Genomic DNA, 19525 nt, shown 5'->3' with positions numbered 1-19525 from the left:
TCATGAGAAATGCTGGGCTGGAGGAAGCACAAGCTGGAATCAATATTGCTGGGAGAAATATCAATAACCTCAGATATGCAGATGATACCACCCTTATGGCAGAAAGTGAAGAGGAACTAAAAAGCCTCTTGATGAAGGTGAAAGAGTAGAGTGGAAAAATTGGCTTAAAACTCAACATTCAGAAAGCGAAGATCATGGCATCTGGTCCCATCACTTCATGGGAATTAGATGGGGAAATAGTGAAGACACTGTCAGACTTTATTTTTTTGGGCTCCAAAATCACTGCAGATGGTGACTGCAGCCATGAAATTAAAAGACGCTTACTCCTTGGAAGGAAAGTTATGACCAACCTAGATAGCATATTCAAAAGCAGAGATATTACTTTGCCAACAAAGGTCTGTCTAGTCAAGGGTAGGGTTTTTCCAGTGGTCACGTATGGATGTGAGAGTTGGACTGTGAAGAAAGCTGAGCACCGAAGAATTGATGCTTTTGAACTGTGGTGTTGGAGAAGACTCTTGAGAGTCCCTGGACTGCAAGGAGATCCAACCAGTCCATTCTAAAGGAGATCAGCCCTGGGATTTCTTTGGAAGGGATGCTAAAGCTGAAACTCCAGTACTTTGGCCACATCATGTTTTCTAAAGTGTTGACTGAAACACGTCTGTTTGTTGGTGGCACCTGAAGAGCCTCATAGTAGGTGCAGATGGCAACTTTAAAAATAATTACCCTGAGCCAGTAGAGAAGAGTGCATATAATACATAGAACAGTGAGTTAGTGTCTAGACTGCAGATAGACGTTCAAACATTCCTGCATTTTTCCCTTCCCCAAACGCTAGACTTCACCTTCCAGTCAGAGTATTTCTCTACTACAGAAAATATCAAGGAAGAGGAAATCATCACCACAGATCATATTACATGCATTTTAGTGTATTTTTTGGTTTTTTACCTTGCATTCTTGTTTTTATCTCAGTGGGTACTTTCTTTTCCCCACTTTGGTTTTCTTTCCCAGGCCTGGAGTCAGAATAAATCTGAGGCACAGCAGTTAGGACTTCAACAAGATGGAACTAGTTTTTACAACCCTAGGGCTTACAGAGGAGCTTGGGGCCTCAGGTATACTTCACATTTATTATCTTCTTTGTTTCTTGTGTTTTCTGCAGTGTCATGCCAGATTAGCAGTAGCCCAAAAGGACTAAATCTTTCCACTCCCACAATACTGCCATTTGAGGGAAAAGGGATTGTTGTAGCAATTTACCTTTGTATTCTTAGAAATACTTTCAAAAAGTATAAAGATGAATACACAAGTATTTAATGTTAGACATTCATGTTTGTGGTAAATAAGTCAAGTTTCTGTATGAGAGTGAGGTGTAGAGTGGTAAACCAATTTTTTTTTTTAAATTTCACTGGCATCTGCCTTGCAGTGCACAGCCCTGCTGCCCCACAGGGGCCCTCAGGGCAGAACCAAATTTAAATAACAACGTGGGCATTCATTTGCCTCTGATGTAATTTTTGCCGATTCTAAAAAGGACTTTGTGAAAGCCTTAATTACCCTGCCCTGTCTGGAGAGAATTAAGCGATGAATACAGCATCACATTTAATACGAAGAAATTTTTTCTATAGCCATTATATAACTTCTAATTTTCAGATTGATTTGGCATAATATAGATTATTTTCTGCCACTAACTAAAAAATAAGAAATTTAAAAGTCAGAAAATCATGTCCTAGGTTCTAAAAGACATCAACAAATACATTTTTTAGTTGACTATTTATGATTGTTGATTTGGAAGTCAACATCTTAAACAATTGAAGGCTATGAGAATGCTGGCTGAAACTTCTGCAGTATAATTGGCCACATATTGAAAATTCATTCTTCGTAGGTACTTTTCAGAAGGCTTCTTATTTTTCTTGTGTGTAACTTCATTTTTTGTACCTATTGAAGAATCGAGGTCTAATGTAATCCTTGTACATAGAGTAGAGAACACCTAGAAACAAAATACGTATATCAATAGAGTATTCACGGGAAACAAACACTGCATTTCTTCACTTGCATTTTTTCTAAAACTAACCTACAATTAAAAACAAACACCCTCTATCTTATTAATTTTGGGTTTAGATCATACAAGTGGCTCCAGGAAAAAACAAAACAAAACTCAACTTCGATCCCTGAGTTGGGAAGATCCCCAGAGTAGGAAACAGCAACACACTTGAACCAACCCAGTATTCTCGCCTGGAAAATCCCATGGACAGAGAAGCCTGCTGGGCTATACAGTCCGTGGGGTCACAAAGAGTTGGACACATGCACGCTACCTCTTAAATGTAGGTGTTTCCTGGAGTTCTGATCCCAATGCTTTTCTCACCTCATTCACACCTGTTGTTTCACTTGTAAGCAAGTAGATCTCTCTTCTGAGAGTGAGACCCACATATAGACTATATTAAATGTGACATTTCTACATCCCATATGTAGATGGTCTCCAAAACTTGTATATAAGCAAATATGTTGAGCATGCCCCTCAAAATGTGCACTTATAAACAAAATAAATGTACTATAGTCAGTCAATATACTGATTTGTTTTGTTTTGTTTTTGGCTTTGGCTGCGCAGTGTGGCATGTGTGCTTGGGTGCAAAATCATCTCGGTTGTGTCTGACTCTTTATGACCTTATGGACTGTAGCACACTGGGCTCCTCTGTCCATGGGATTCTCCAAGCAAGAATACTGGCATGGGTTGTCATGCCCTCCTCCAGGGGATCTTCCTGAACCAGGGATCAAACACGTATCTCCTGCATTGGCAGGCAGGTTCTTTACCACTAGCACCACCCGGGAAGCTCAGTAAGGCATGCAGGATCTTAATTCTTCCACCAGGGATAGAACCCATGCCCCCTGAATTGGGAGTGGGGAGTCTTAATCACTGGACTACCAGGGAAGTCCCCCCACAGGCATCTTTCTAAACTGTTATCCTGACTATGTTTAAACCCTCCCCTGTTTAAACCCTTCGCTGGTTTACTTCATCTTGTTACTCCTCAACTAGCAACCATGAAAATCTACAGGGGGATCTGTTTTATATCAATTTAGCTCAGCTGTCACTATGTTTTCCAGGATTCCCTTCTCTGCATGGTGGTGGTGGTAGTTTAGTCGCTAAGTTGTGTCCGACTCTTGCGATCCCGTGGACTGTAGCCCGTCAGAATCCTCTGTCCAAGAATACTCTAGTAGTTTGCCATTTCCTTCTCCAGGGATCTTACCTGACCCAGGGATCAAACTCGTGTCTCTTGCACTGCAGGCAGATTCTTTACCAACTGAGCTACTAGGGAAGCCTCCTTTTCTGCATAGTTCTGAGTTAGCTTGGCCATGAGAGACATTTGACTTGAGATCTGAAGGTGAAAAGTGAAGCAGCACCTGCCAAATACTTTTTGCACTTGTTAGGCTTAGTATAGAGGACCAGGTGCTATTATAGTTTGTGTGTGTTGTTTATCTGCTGGCTGTCTCTGCTACTGTTGGGCAGCAGTCAAGCCCACAGGCCTTTCAGCTCCTTGTGAATCTCCTCTATTAGCTTTTCTGGCTCCTGGGCCAGATGTGGATAATAGAAGGTGCCAGCTTTTCTGAACAGGCATGCCATCTAGGTCAGAGTCGACAAGATTCTGACTCAAGTTTCCACCTGTCTTTGTGGGTTCCACTTCATCCTTGCAGAGTTTAGTTTCTTTTTCCTTCCCAACTGCTGCGTTATTCAGGTGCCAGGATTAGAAATATAACCAACAGCCTAACATGGACTGTTTGACCAGTTCCCCAAATTGCTTAAGGTCATATCTCTATAATAAATCCCTTTTTCTGTATCACTACTAGTAGTTTTTGAAGGAAATGGCAACCCACTCCAATATTCTTGCCTGGGAAATCCCATGGACAGAGGAGCCTGGCTATAGTCCATGAGGTTATGAAAGAGCTGGACATGACTTAGTGACTAACAACAAAAACAGCTAGTAGGTTACAGAATTTGGTATTAGAAGCTCCCAGAGGAACATAACCCTAACATAACATAACATAACCCAGAGGATTGGTTCTGTGAATTAGTTCTGGGTTATTTGGAGTTGGTTCTCTAATCTGATTAGATTTAAAGGTATTAATGGCCTTTCTCCCCACTTTCAGTGGCTAAGAGTATGCTGGCAGTCCATGGCATACATTAGCAAAACATTTAAAAAATTATCACCTTGCAGATACCCTTAACCAGGTGCCTGTAGAAAGCAAGGCCTTAGGTGATCAAGTATATACTGCCGTAGAACATTTAGTGGGAATATGAAGCATAATATAGTTGGTTACTTCTAAGTGTACTGGAAAACTTGGGAAAACTATACAATGGGCTCATGGCTTTTTTTTTTTTTAAAGATGCAATTTATTTTTTTATTTAGATACACAAGGTCTCACAAAGTTGCAGCATGTGGGATCAAACCCAAGTCCCTGCATTGGGAGCTTGGAGCCTTAGCCACTGGACCTCCAGGGAAGTCCCTGGGCTCATAGCTTTTAATTCCTAGCTCAGGTTTGCATGAGGGATCTGAAAGCTTTATGACTTTCCAAAAAGAAACTCAATTCCTATGGCCATGAGATTGCTACTTTTGAAAAATATCCACAGAGTCTAATCTTGTGAGTGATTAATCACAACACAAAATGAATTCCCAACCTCACAACACCTCTTATATTAAAGTTTAGGGCATTGCTTTGGAAGGAATGGGACTCTGAAAATTGAAATGGGGACATATGGTCAGATTTCAGTGAAAGTGGGTCCTTGAGCCCCGATATCTTACTGACACTCCTTTGCCAGGAGAAACAGTCCTCTACATCTGTCTGAGAAAGATTGAAACTTGGACCAAAAAGTAGTCTCCACTAAATGAAGCTGAAATACCAGAACTTCCTTAGTATACTTCCATGGTAGAGCAGTGGTTCTTCTGACCTGTGGAGTAAGGGCTCTTATGGTAGGGAAAGCTAAGTGTAAACCATTCTATATGCATCTATTATCAAAGTAATACTGCATTCCCAGGGGGACTGTACAGCTTAGTGTCATCAGCAACACCTTTAAAGATGCCAGGGTGGCGATTTCTACCACATCTCTATTCATTTTGCCTCTTTTGCCAGAAGGCAGAGAGATCTTAGAGAATGATAATGGATTTATAAAAACTTAATCAGGTGATCAGTCTAATTGCAGCTATCATACAGGTGTGGTTTCAGTGCTATAGCAAACCAACATAATTTTTGCTACCTGATTTGCAGCTGTTAATCTGATGGATTGCTTTTTTCTGTACACCTTTTAGTATAAAAAGACTGTCAGAAGCAGTTTGCTTTCATCTGGCAGGGCCAGTGGTATACTTTCAGTGTTCAGTCTCAGGACTGTGTGAACTTTTCAGCCCTATGCCACAATCTAGTCTGTAGGACCTTGATCATCTCTATTCCATAGGATAGCATATCAGTCCATTACACTGATCTGATCTATCAAGGGGAAATTGCTGCTATATTGTTAGGCTAGGGAAAAGGGTGTCTGGAATGTATACCTTCTGGGGCATTTCTTAGTACTCCCATGTCCTGTGATTAAAGAAGGTGGAAAATTACACCCAATACAGGAAGGATGATTAATGACCCACATCATTTAAAAATGAAGGTTTGGGTTAACAGCCCAGTCAAATAACTATGAATAGCCAAGGTGTTTTTGGAAGGCAAAGGATGGAAAAATGCCTAGTGGAAAAACATGGTTATAATATGAGCCATGCTTACCTGACCAGTTGCAAAAACAAAGACTGTGATGGTTAGGAATATTTATTCCTTGTTTTTATATGAATACACTTGTGTATATTCACCAGTTTTTGTTTTTGTTTTTTTTTTACTGTTTGCCACTTTCATTTACCTACCATCTAATATAAAAAGTGTTAATAGTAGTTAAACTTATATCTCAGTATTTAAGTCACAGGATATCAAAAGGGAACATGACTCAGCTCAAAAATGAATCAACATCACCCAAAGGGAAACTTGGGGAGAGAGCATGTTTTCGGTTATACAAGGCATGTTTGATTTTGCCATTTGTTTTTATTTGAAGGTAAGTGTATTAAGAGATGTATATATGGATACCAGGTGGACAAGTAGTAGAAGGTGATGGATTTGTGTTGTGTCAACTTAGCTAAAATGTAACTAGGTTTTCCAAAATTCCTTTCCTTTTGTCAACTACAAATTGGAACTTGCCATCTACCTTGATAAGTATTAAATCGTGCGCTGCTGCTGCAGCTCTTGATTTTCAACACCCCCCCGAAAGGAGTTTAGGGTAGAAAGCAGAAATGAGGCACTCTGTGCTCAGGGAAAAACTGGGAAGGCAGGTCTTCAGATAGTTAGATATTTTCAGGAGCTGACTTAATGAGCCCAATTCTTATATCTCCTATCTAGAAAAGCACTAAAATCCTTCATAGTGATGACTATTCTTTGTGACCACCAGAAAGCTTCACAAGACTAGCAGAAACCTTCTGGAAGATACGTGTTTGACTCCATGTATTCCCCCTTCACCAAAATCACATACAGAATGATGTTACCCCCACTCCACCCGACCCCTGCCTCTTTGGAGTAATTTCTCAGAGCTATCTGAGGTGCTGCCTCCCAGGCTGAAATCTTCATTTTGCCCCAAATAAACCTCAACTCGCAACTGTCACATTGTGCATTTTTTTAAGTTGACACTTTCATTCCCTGAAAAACTGCACAGGAGATATTTAGCATGAGCCTAGAAGGCAGAGGTAAAGCAACAGCCAAGGTCTCTTAACGCGACAAGGCACTGCTGCAGCCTGTTTTTGCTTATCTGCTGGACCACTTCGTTGGCATGGGGCAGCAATCAGGAGTGCAGCCACCATGGCTCCCGTTGACTTTCCTCTTTCACTTTCTCTGACTCCTTGGCCAGGTCTGTGTTTAGTTCCAGGATGAGGGGCATCAGCTTTTTCTATGTCACTCCCAGCATCTACTTTGAAGGCTTAGAAATGGTGAGAACTCCACAAGGATTCCAGAATATCCTGTGTGTTCTAGGTCATCCTTGTAGGTTCTAGATTTTCCTTGCTTTTCTCATTTTTCATCTACCATTTCTTAATAACTGCTTGCTCTGACCACTTCAGGTCCCAGTTCCTGATACATAAGCAAGAGTCTTACGATTACATAAATCCAAATACCTATAACAAGTCTCTTACTTTATGTTACTACTAGTAGTTCTACAGTCTCAACAAACACAGATTTATCTCCTACCATACCAAGCTATGTAGAGTTCCACTAACATGCCATGCTTTTGTGACTTTTTCCTCTGCCTAGAGCCCCAACTTCCTTCTCTGCTTAGTTATTTCCTCTATATTCTTGGCTCACCACATGGTTTGCATCCTTAGAGAGGCCTCCCCTGGATTCTCAGCTCTAGATGCCCCTCCTTTGTGCTTGTGCTTCCATGGCAACCTGTGTTATTTTGCTGTCGTACATTTGACTTTATACTGTCTTTTCCTGCTCTTGGTCTCAGAGAAGGCAATGGCACCCCACTCCAGTACTCTTGCCTGGAAAATCCCATGGACGGAGGAGCCTGGTAGGCTGCAGTCCATGGGGTCGCTAAGAGTCAGACACGACTGAGCGACTTCACTTTCACTCTTCATTTTCATGTATTGGAGAAGGAAATGACAACCCACTCCAGTGTTCTTGCCTTGAGAATGCCAGGGATGGGGGAGCCTGGTGGGCTGCTGTCTATGGGGACGCACAGAGTCGCACACGACTGAAGCGACTTAGCAGCAGCAGCAGCTCTTGGTCTCTCTCCCTAAGGAGACTAAACTGTTGGAGGGTAGGGAGTTACTTTTTATATCCCTAGACCAGCACAGTGCCTTGCACAGAGCACGTGCTCAGTGTTTGCTGAATGATGAAAATGAGAACACATTACTCTGTAGTAACGTTTCCTGTTGTATTTTGTTCAAGTATCACATATCACAACTCATAGTAAGAAGATAATTACCATATAACTCCCTCTAGGCAAGTCCCACACTCATCATCTCATAATCCTAGATCTACTCAGGCAGAATCTACTTTGCACAGTATGAAGGGGAGCTAAGAACATTGTGACTTGTTCTTATTAATGTAGACAAAAAAACCTAGATAATTTAGGTCCCAAAGTAAATTCTTTGTCTATCTGAACTATCTGATTTAGCTGTTGATATAGCCTGAATAAACCAGATAATTTTACACCATTCTTTGGATTTTACTGTGTAAATGTCACTTAATTTACAGACTAATAAAAAAAATTGCCTATTGCTCAAGCTGAATAGCTGAGTTACATAGGGTATAAACTATTCACTGGTCCTTTTATCACAGAGGATAATACAAACTATAACTTAGTTATTTACCGGGTTTTTCCTTTTAAAAATTGAAGTATATTTCATATACAACATTATGGTATAGAACATAATGATTCTGTATTTGTATGTATTGTGAAATGATCATCACAATAAGCCTAGTTAACATTTATCACCAGATATAGTTACAGAATTTTTCCTTTTGATGAGAACTTTCAAGATCTACTCTCTAGGCAACCTTCAAATATGCAATACAGCATTATTAACTATAGTCACCATGCTATACATTATATCCCCATGACTTATGCATTTTATAACTGGAATTTTGTACCTTTGCCTACTGAGGTTTTTTCAGTGCTTAAAATACCACGACATTAAGCCTATAACTGGGCAGCAACCTCAACCAAGTGAAGATCGCTGCCTTTCTTTCCAATCCTCCTCCATTAATCATCTTGATCCAATATTCATGAATGAATATAAATGAATGAATAAATAAAAATACTCTCTAATCTGAATGAATGAATAATGAAAATACTCTCAAAGATGGTTAAATCATATACAAATTAAGTAGGTTACCTAGAGTCACAGCTCCTACAACAAATCCTTGGGCAGCAACTCTCATGTGAATAAGATGAATGGACATTTTCTGATCTCTTCTGTATTTTAACTTGTAAAGACCATAGGACACCACAGTCACAAAGCCTGCTATCCCTGTAAATTAAAAAAGTAGAGATTATATAAATAGCAGGCTAAAATTTTCCAAGAACTTAGAGATTTGAATAAAGGGCTGCCCATGGGATCTGTATGTGGAAGATAAGCAAGCAAAACACCAAAAAAATACTTCATTAATGGATTCAGTATCTGCAGTTTTGACTCTTTCAGAAAAAATCAAATTATATAGTATAGAAACTTGTCTAGTAGTTTTCCTGAGGCATGGTTTCAAATTTGTAAGCAGTAAGACTTTTATTTGGGGCAAGCTGTTTAACCAGTGAGTGAACCAACCAAAATCTCAGCATTCATAGCTTTTGGGTGTTTGGCTTTATTCCTCTCTACTTTTTATTAATATTAAATAAGGAGTAAATCTAGTGAAGTGAAAGAAACTTTAATATCTTAAGTGAAAATGACCTGTTGATTTTTAATAAGAGGTAAAAAGGTGTGAATATTTGCATGAGAAGCCTGTGAATCTGGGAAGAACTGTGATTCTAAAAAATTCCAGAAGCCCATACAAATATTTTTGTATTCCTTACACATGTCAAGAACTGAATATACAGCTGTGACAACCAAGATTGTATGCAGTTGACTCTAAAACAGAAACCTGAATAGCAATCAACTGAATAGGGAAAATTCTAGTAAGTGATTTGAAACAGTGTGAGAAGTTAATCCATGACAAATCAAAATAACCATATAACAAATAAGGGGATGACTATCTGAATTAGCTTGAATTTACATCTCACACCAGACCCTCCAAAAAACTCTGGATGGGTTAGAGTTAAGTATGAAAACAAAACAAATTTATTAAGAAAATCTAGAAGAAAATAGAACAGAATATTTATGACATCTAAAAAAGGGGTAAGGTAGACTTAAAGTGAGGACAAAAATGCTGTATTTTGATGACAGAATAAAGGAAACTTCTGCATGGTAAAAGCGTGGCTCTATTTGGGGGCTCTCTCTTCTACTGATTTATGCACCTACTTTCATCAATACCACATTGTCTTGACTACTATATCTCTATAGTAACCCTTAACTTCAGGTAAGGATGATTCCTCCCGCTTTTTCTCAAAAAGGTTGCTTTATGTCAAATCTCAACATGAATCAGCCGTAGGTATACATGTATCCCCTCTTGAAGCTCCCTCCCATCTCCCTCCCCATCCCAGCCCTCTAGGTTAATACAGAGCCCCTGTTTGAATTTCCTGAGCCATACAGCAAAGCAATTATCCTTCAATAAAAAATAAATAAATTTAAAAAGAGGTTGTTTTAGTCATTCTAGAACTTTTGCCTTTATATGAATTTTAGAATAAGTTTGTTTACATCTACAAAAAAACCCCATTGCTGGTATTTTGATAGGAATTACACTAAACCCATAGATGAGTTTGGGGAAAACTGACATCTGTATTGAGTCATACAATCCACGAACACAACAGTCTCTATATTCATTTAGGTCTTCTTTGATTTCTTTCATTAGCATTTTGTATTTTTCACCATACAGATTTTATACATGTTTTCTGAAGCTTGAAAGTGAAAGTGTTAGTTGCTCAGTCGTGTCTGACTCTTTGCAACACCATGGACTGTAGCCTGCCAGGCTCCCCTGTCCCCTGTCCATGGAATTTTCCAGGCAAGAGTACTGAAGTGGGTAGCTATTCTCTTCTCTAGGGAATCTTCCTGACTCAGGGATTGAACCCATGTCTCCTGCACTACAGGCAGATTCTTTACTGTCTGAGCCACCAGGAAAACCCTAATCATTTCGTTTTCTTTAGAGTGACTGTAAATGGTCTCATGGCTTTAATTTTGGCTTCCATGTGTTTGATGTTAGTATATGGAAATGCAATTGGTGCTTAACTAGAATAGCAAGTTTTGACTAACTATGTTGGCGTGTGTTTGTCTCTATGGGTGGGTGAGGATATATTTATTCTAAGAATCAGAGTAAATAATCACATTTATATGAAAATTTTGTATGCTAATTAGCAATAAGTGAAATTGAAATAAAAATGACAAACAAAAACAGCAAAAAACAAATTACAGTAAAACAGTGATGGCAGGTACACTGAGAAACAGGTACAATGCTGAAAGCTCTGTAAAGATTTAGCCAGATCATTCTGGAAAGAAATCTGAAAAGATATAATAATTGATATTAAACTAACATATGAGAAGTTTAAGAGGGAAGGGACATATGTGTACCTATGACTGATTCATGTTGATATATGACAGAAACCATCACAATATTGTAAAGTAATTACCCTCCAATTAAAAATAAAATTAAAAAAAAACTGAACATGCTTCATGCCCTGAAAATTCTACTTTGGGGAAAATACTCCAAGGAAGTAAGCAAAAGAAAAGTCAAGAAGTTGACACAAAGATGTTTATGGCTACACTATGAATGAGGAAAAACAAAACAACCCAAATGGCCCAAACAGAGGAAAAACTATCAGAGCTGTAAAAAAAATTGTAAATATAATTATACTTACATTATAGTATAATATACTACTATGAAATATTAAGTAAAAGAAGCAAAAATAAATAATCTATTGACACAGAGTTTAAATAACATGTAATGTTTTGAAGTGTCATTATTTAGACCTTAGCAGTGAGCATAAGATTTTAAACAATATAAATCAATTATAACAACAGAAGTCAAGATAAGAAATTAAAACGTTCTATAAATTATCTGCATAGAATACTCCATCCTGCGGAAGAAAATACTTAGTAGATATTCTTAATAAAACGAGTAAAACAAACTAATAATATATAATACAAATTTTATCATTTAGTTTTCTAGCAAAAACTTGGCTCTCTTCCCTTATCAAGACTCTGTTCTTACTGAAATTTGTTTTGCTTCTTTTAGAGATTAAAGTCAGACCCTTTACTGTTTTCCATACAGAATCTCTGTAGTTTGTATATAATTGAGTTTAGCTGGAAACACTTTCATCTTTCTACTTTAATCACCCTAAATGTCTCTGGAAAAACAATTTAATTTACAACAGACACAGTGATTAATCTGTTCATTATAGTGATCTGTTCAAGTGACACTGAGTTCTTGAATTTTTTTTCTAGTTAAAAATGCTAAAGATGATAAAATAATCACTATAAAATTATTTGCCTCCCTTTCTTGTGCTATTACAAGCCTTAATCAAATTAAGTGAAACTTTTAAACACAGAATACTACTTTAAAGTAAAATTTTGATTATTTTTGATACGTGAATAATGACACATAAAGTTGCTAGATTTGTAGTGACATTTAATGGAAACATATGACTTATACCTATCTAGAAGCTTTTGTGGAATTAATCACAAACTTATGTTTGTCTGATTTATATATATATACATTTAAATTTTATTGAAGTATAATTGATTTACAACCTTGTGTTAATTTCTGCTGTACAACAAAGTGATTCTGTTTTACATATATATATTCTTATTCATATTCTTTTCCATTTATAGTTAATCACACTAAATTGAGTATAGTTACCTGTATATATGTATGATTTAAATACTTTTTTTTTAAATAGTTTCCAGACTAAACACTAGGAGAGAGGGATGGCTGAAGTATACACTAATAATGCTTAGGGCAGCTAAAGTATCCAAAAGAGAAGGAAAAGAAAGTTTAGCTTTTGAAACAAAATACTGGTGCTTAGATTTTTTTTTTAATTCCACATATATATAGTATTTGATAAAAATGTAAACACATTAAATGTGTTGGGAAAGGATAAAGAGGCCAAGACTCCAGATACAATTATAATAATATTGATACTTCTTGCATCAAGCATTTATTTAACCATCAATCTTAGCATCTGGAACACATCAGGAAGCCAACAACAAGCCTCAGAGAATGAACACCAAAGTTCATGCTCTCAATTATATAGGTAGGCCCAGACTTTCATTCAGAGCCTCTTAATTCTGAATTGACTCACAGTTCTTTGAGCTTGGGTATCTAGCTTCTGGCAACACAAAATATTAGAAGCAAAAGTTTCTGATGGTACCCAACAGTAATGGAAGAAAGAGAAAAATCTATAAACATTGGACAAAAGAACTTAAAGAGATATGTAGATCTTCCTTAACTCGTGATGGGATTATATCTTGATAAACCCATCATAAGTTGAAAATACTGTAAGTCAAAAATTCATTTAATACAACCTCACTTATTGAAGCCGAGCCTACTTTAAACGTGCTCAGAGTACCTACATTAGCCTGTAGTTAGGCAAAATCATTGAATGCAAAGCCTATTTTATAATACAGTGTTGAATATCTCATGTAACTGATTGAATATCATACTGAAAGTGAAAAACAGGATGTTGGGTACAGAGTGGTTGTAAAGGTATTGGGTGTTTACCTTCATGATGGTGAGGCTGACTGGGAGCTGCTGCTAGCCAGCACCATCATAAGAGTATTGTATCACACATCGTTAGCCCAGGAAAAGACCAACATTCAAAGGATGATTTCTACTTGAATGCACATTGCTTTCTCATCATCTCAAAGTCAAAAAGTCGTAACTCTGTATACAGAGTCTCTGTATACATCTTAATAGTTCCTAACAGACTCAGTCTAATAAACTGATTTGGCTGCTACTGATTCTGAATCATTATAGGAAAGTTACAGTCTATTCACTCAATTCTATTTAGACTGGTTGGGAAGTTTTAAAAAAAAATTTTTATATAAAACTGTAATTTTATTTTTTATATTTATTTATTGGCTGTGCCAAGAGGCATGTGGGATCTTAGTTCCCCAATTAGGGATTGAACCCATCCCCCCTGCACTGGACATGCAGAATCTTAACCACTGGACCACCAGGGAAGTACTTGGCAATGAGTACTTTTAAATAGACTGTGAATGAAAATGAATTAAATGGAATAAAAATCTGATGCTTCATAATAATAATAGCTAACATTTACTGAGTATTTGTCATATACTAGGAACCGTGCTGAAAGTTTAACTCATACATGCATAGCAGGGCTTAGCTTCAATTATCTGAAAGTATTCAATTATATAAAATATTTCAATACTCAAAGATACTGGTCGAGGTATTATTGTGTTATTACAGTTTTACAGTATCCAGTCAAGGCTTGTACTTACCTACAGGGACAAATGGGGAGTCTCTAGATTTTCTGATCAGTCGGGATAACTGGCCTTCGTCTTCATCTGCTGACCACTGGTTACCTGAAGACATTTTTCTCTCTAACAACTAGGGGATAAATGTGGTTGCTATGAATGATCAGAAAGAATCCGTTTCCCTCTTCCAATATACTCTTATGTGTTCTTCATTTGCTTGACATGACTGTCTGCTCAACTGAAATAAAGTTATCTTTCTTTCACCCTCTGCATTGTGGAATCCTTTCATTTTGTTTAGGGGTGGAGGAAAAAGAAATATACAGAGTGGTAAATAATAATCAGATTCCATGAATACAGAGTAAAACCATAGATCATAGGAGTGTTACTCAGTCCCCTTTCACTGTTCGGCATTTGTAATCATTGGGAATCTCAGAACTTCCACAAAGAGTAAGAGCAGAGTTTCTATTACAAAATACAGTTTCAAAGAATGATGGCAAAGCCAACATAGGCAAAAATTACTCCAGATTTACAGTTGCTGGGAGAATGACCACTCCAGTTCTGCAGAATGTGTAGGGTACTATAAAGTCATTGAGATTTTTACCAAGCACCTACCATGTACCAGGTGTACCTAGTCAATTGAAATAATCTTCCTTGTCTGCATAGGATGAATGAGGAAGCTAGCAAGAGCAACTATAATCACAATCAACATGAGCTGGAATTATCTGTTTGTTATCCGTGCAACCCTCTATTTTTAACCCTCAAATCTGAAATACGATGGCTTCATTCTTTGATATCAACCAGCTTTCATCAGAAAATGTAATCTGGTAAACGGCAGAAGCACAATACCTTTAGCGTACTCCACCACCTGCAGCCTGTCTTCTGGTGTTCGCTTAGCAGGAAGCCGTGGATCAGAACAGGCTTTGCAAAGACGGGACACGTTCAGGTGCAATTTCTAACTAATTGATAATGGGAAAGCCAGTACCCTCGCCCCAGCAAGGGGGAGTGGCCGGCTGGTATTGGCCAAGGTTTCATAAGCCCCAGCTGGAAACTTACTAGTAGCAGGACCTGGACCACAAACATTAGGTTTTCGAAGATAACACTCAAGGAAACATTAAGCTTTTCAAGAAAAGGCCTTTCCTTCTGCCTTCAAAAGGGTGCTCCCAATTCCCTCTGTGGTTGAGTCCCCGTTACCCAACTCCTAGTCCAGAAATTGAATGGAAAGTGGGGGCAGGGTTACAACAGTGGGTTTGTAGGTGGGAGTGGGGTTAGCTTTATGAGGCCAAGATTCTTGTTGTCTTTTAGTGCGCTTGCCAGATGGCCGCCCACGGTGGCCGAGATCTGAGGCTGAGGAGCCGCGAGCCTGTTGGGACCTCATCTGACCGCCAAGCCCTCGCACCTGAGCTCCACGTGGAGCTGGGAGCTGCACGCTTGCCCTGCCAGGAAGGACGTGACATCACTGCGCCCTCGGCCAATCCGAAGGCCCGGGGCTGGGAGACAGACGGTGTGAGTGAGCTGCGCCTGCTCGGCGCGAAGCTACTGTCTTTCCCTGCAGGTGGTGGTGGACGCTGTCTTCGCTGCTTCTGTGAGGGTGCAGCCTTGAGGCCTCAGAGAAATTCTGACTCCGGTCTCCCAACTGCAGCCACGAACGCCTCAGGTGGAGGACAGAGGACCAGGTAGAGTTTGAGCTTTTACCTTAGAAGTTTGAAGTTTTTAATTATTTTAGATTTACAGAAAAGTTCCCAGAATACTACAAGAAAACTGTATATCTGATAACTTAGATCCCCCTTTGTTAACATTTAGTCGCGTTTGCTTTATCATTTTCCTCTGGATATGGTTTCTTCCTTCCTATGAGCCACCTGAAGAAAGTTGCACACGGATAGGCCTGTACCCCTATGTACTTTGTGTGCACTTGGGGCATTTTGTTACATAACCATCGTACAAAGAGCAAAAATAGGAAATTAACAGTGCTATAATATGATAATCTCAAGATTTTATTCACATTTCACTAATGGTCCCAATAATCCTTAACAGCAAAAAAAAAAAAATTTTTTTTCTTGTCAAGGATCCAGTCCACTCCAATACACATTACATTTGGTTGTCAAGTGTCTTTTAGACTCCTTTAATCTGGAACATTTCCTTAGTTGGTCAATTACTCAAGATTCTTCAGAGAAACAGAATTGATAGGTTGTTGTGTTTTTTTTTAATATTCATTTGTTTCTTTGGCTCTGTTGGGTCTTAGCTGCGGCACACGGGATCTTCATTGTAACCCATGGACCCTCTAGTTTTGTCTCACGAACTCTAGAGCTCAGTGGGCTTTAGTAGTTGCAGATTCTTAAATTTCTGATCTTACTCAGTGACTTTTTTTTTCCCCTTCTGTGAAATGAAGAGTGAAGCTGTCTGCTGAGAGGAACATTGTGGAAATGAGTGTGGTGAAGGTTTGTCCTTTGTGGCAACTGAGGGCAAATTATGAGATTTCTTAGCAACAGTGAAAGTCTAACTCAGATTTTGTACTTTCTCCTGAGAGCAGCAGAGGAAGAAAATGGCTGGGATCAACTGTTTAACAAAGGTTAATTGAGTGCTGCAGACAGAAAGATGTGTTAAGACAAATGCCCTGTCCTCAAGAAGCTCAGAATCAAGTTGGGGAGATGGATGAGTAAAGCAGTGTCACGTGAGAACCTGTTGAGATGATGGGAGGAAGAGGTATGGACTTATAGGAGCTAAAGGATCTTAAAATTCAAACTGCAGAGTTAAAGAATTCTTTTAGAGAAAGTGACTTATGGGATTTTTTTTTAAAGAAAACTTATAGATTTTAGGTGAAGAGATGGTAGGGATGTTGCAGGCAGAGGGTACAACTTGTGGAAAGGCACAGAGGCAAACAGCAAAAGTGGTTCAAGGTGTAGAATTGGGTGGGAGTGGCTTGTAGAGGATGGAGCTATGCGACCAGTGGGGCCAGATCATGAGACCCTTGCATTTTATTCATTAAAATTTTTTTATTGGAGTATACTTGATTTACAATATTGTGTTAGTTTCAAGTGTATAGCAAAGTGAATCAGTTCTCTCTCTCCATAAACATATATCCATTCTTTTTTTAGGTTCTTTTCCCATGTAAGTTGTTGACAAAATATTGAGTAGAGTTCCCTGTGCTGTATAAGTCTTTGTTAGTTACCTATTTTATATATAGTAGTGTGTATATGTTAATCCCAATCTCCTAATTTATCACTTACTCCCACATTTTCCCTTTGGTAACAGTAAGTTTGATTTCAAGATTTGTGAGTTTGTTACTATTTGTAAATAAGTTCCTTGTGTTGTTTTTAAAATTAGATTCCACATATAAGTGATATCATGTGATATTTGTCTTTCTCTGACTCACTTCACTTAGTATAATAATCTCTGGGTCCATCCATTTTGCTGCAAACGGCATTATGTCATTCTTTTTTATGGCTGAGTAATATTCCATTGTATACACGTACCATGTTTTCTTTATCTGTTCGTCTGCTGATGGACATTTTGGTTGCTTCTACGTCTTGGCTATTGTAAATTGTGCTGCTGTGAACATTGGGATGCATGTATTTTTTTGAATTATGTTTTTTTGTGAACATATACCAAGGACTGAGACTGCTGGATCATATGGTAGATTGATATTTAGTTTTTTAAGGAACCTCCATATTGTTCTCCATAATGATTATACCACTTTAAATTCCCACCAATCGTGTAGGAGGGTTCCCCTTTCTCCACACCCTCTTCAGCATTTTGTTTGTTTGTTTTTAGACTATTTGATGATGGCCATTCTGACTGGTGATGCTCAACATCACTAATCATTAGAAAAATGCAATGCTGAATCACCTCACACCAGTCAGAATGGCCATCATCAAATAGTCTAAAAACAAACAAACAAAATGCTGAAGAGGGTGTGGAGAAAGGGGAACCCTCCTACACGATTGGTGGGAATTTAAAGTGGTATAATCATTATGGAGAACAATATGGAGGTTCCTTAAAAAACTAAATATCAATCTACCATATGATCCAGCAGTCTCAGTCCTTGGTATATGTTCACAAAAAAACATAATTCAAAAAAATACATGCATCCCAATGTTCACAGCAGCACAATTTACAATAGCCAAGACGTAGAAGCAACCAAAATGTCCATCAGCAGACGAACAGATAAAGAAAACATGGTACGTGTATACAATGGAATATTACTCAGCCATAAAAAAGAATGACATAATGCCATTTGCAGCAAAATGGATGGACCCAGAGATTATTATACTCTTGTTTACATTTCTTGGTGCAAGAAAACAGTGGAAAAAGGTTAGATACTTACAACCAGCCTCCAATTTCTCTTCCACATGGAAGTAACAACTGAAACAGGGTAAATAGCCAGGCTTTGTCCCCTGAGGACACCATAAAATAACAGTCATGGCAGGAACAGAGAGGGGCTAAACCTTGTTTGAGTAAAAGGATCAGTTGAGCTCAGTTCAGTCACTCAGTCTTGTCTGACTCTTTGCGACCCCATGAATCGCAGCATGCCAGGCCTTCCTGTCCATCACCAACTCCCAGAGTTCACTCAAACTCATGTCCATCGAGTTGGTGATGCCATCCAGCCATCTCATCCTCTGTCGTCCCCTTCTCCTCCTGCCCCCAATCCCTCCCAGCATCAGAGTCTTTTCCAATGAGTCAGCTCTTCGCATGAGGTGGCCAAAGTATTGGAGTTTCAGCGTTAGCACAGTCCTACCAAAGAACACTCAGGACTGATCTCCTTTAGAATGGACTGGTTGGATCTCCTTGCAGTCCAAGGGACTCTCAAGAGTCTTCTCCAACACCACAGTTCAAAAGTATCAATTCTTTGGTGCTCAGCCTTCTTCACAGTCCAACTCTCACATCCATACATGACCACTGGAAAAACCATAGCCTTGACTAGATGGACCTTTGTTGGCAAAGTAATGTCTCTGCTTTTGAATATGCTATCTAGGTTGGTCATAACTTTCCCTCCAAGGAGTAAGCGTCATTTACTTTCATGGCTGCAGTCACCATCTGCAGTGATTTTGGAGCCCCCAAAAATACTGTTTTCCCATCTATTTGCCATGAAGTGGTGGGACCAGATGCCATGATCTTCGCTTTCTGAATGTTGAGTTTTAAGCCAACTTTTTCACTCTCCTCTTTCATTTTCATCAGGAGGCTCTTTACTTCCTCTTCACTTTCTGCCATAAGGGTGGTGTCATCTGCATATCTGAGGTGTTTGATATTTCTCCCGGCAATCTGATTCCCGCTTGTGCTTCTTCCAGCCCAGCGTTTCTCATGATGTACTCTGCATAGAAGTTAAATAAGCAGGGTGACAATATATAGCCTTGACGTACTCCTTTTCCTATTTGGAACCAGTCTGTTGTTCCATGTCCAGTTCTAACTGTTGCTTCCTGACCTGCATATAGGTTTCTCAAGAGGCAGGTCAGGTG

At 38.8% G+C, this 19525-nt stretch overlaps 1 protein-coding gene across 1 annotated transcript in view; it reads left to right on the top strand.

Annotated features, from left to right (window-relative positions):
* Window positions 1-15389: 15389 nt before the first annotated feature.
* LOC105001700 (zinc finger and SCAN domain-containing protein 5B-like) overlaps window positions 15390-19525 on the top strand; it is a 9172-nt gene continuing 5036 nt past the window's right edge. The window contains 2 exon segments of the mRNA XM_010858076.1: window positions 15390-15748; window positions 16462-16510. Coding sequence (XP_010856378.1) covers window positions 15390-15748; window positions 16462-16510 — 408 coding nt within the window.

This window comes from Bison bison, unplaced genomic scaffold (assembly GCF_000754665.1).
Source record: "Bison bison bison isolate TAMUID 2011002044 unplaced genomic scaffold, Bison_UMD1.0 scf7180017864383, whole genome shotgun sequence".
NCBI classification, from domain to species: Eukaryota; Metazoa; Chordata; class Mammalia; order Artiodactyla; family Bovidae; genus Bison; species Bison bison.
The sequence above is the reverse complement of the archived record's forward strand: the minus strand, read 5'-3'. Positions and strand labels throughout refer to the sequence as shown.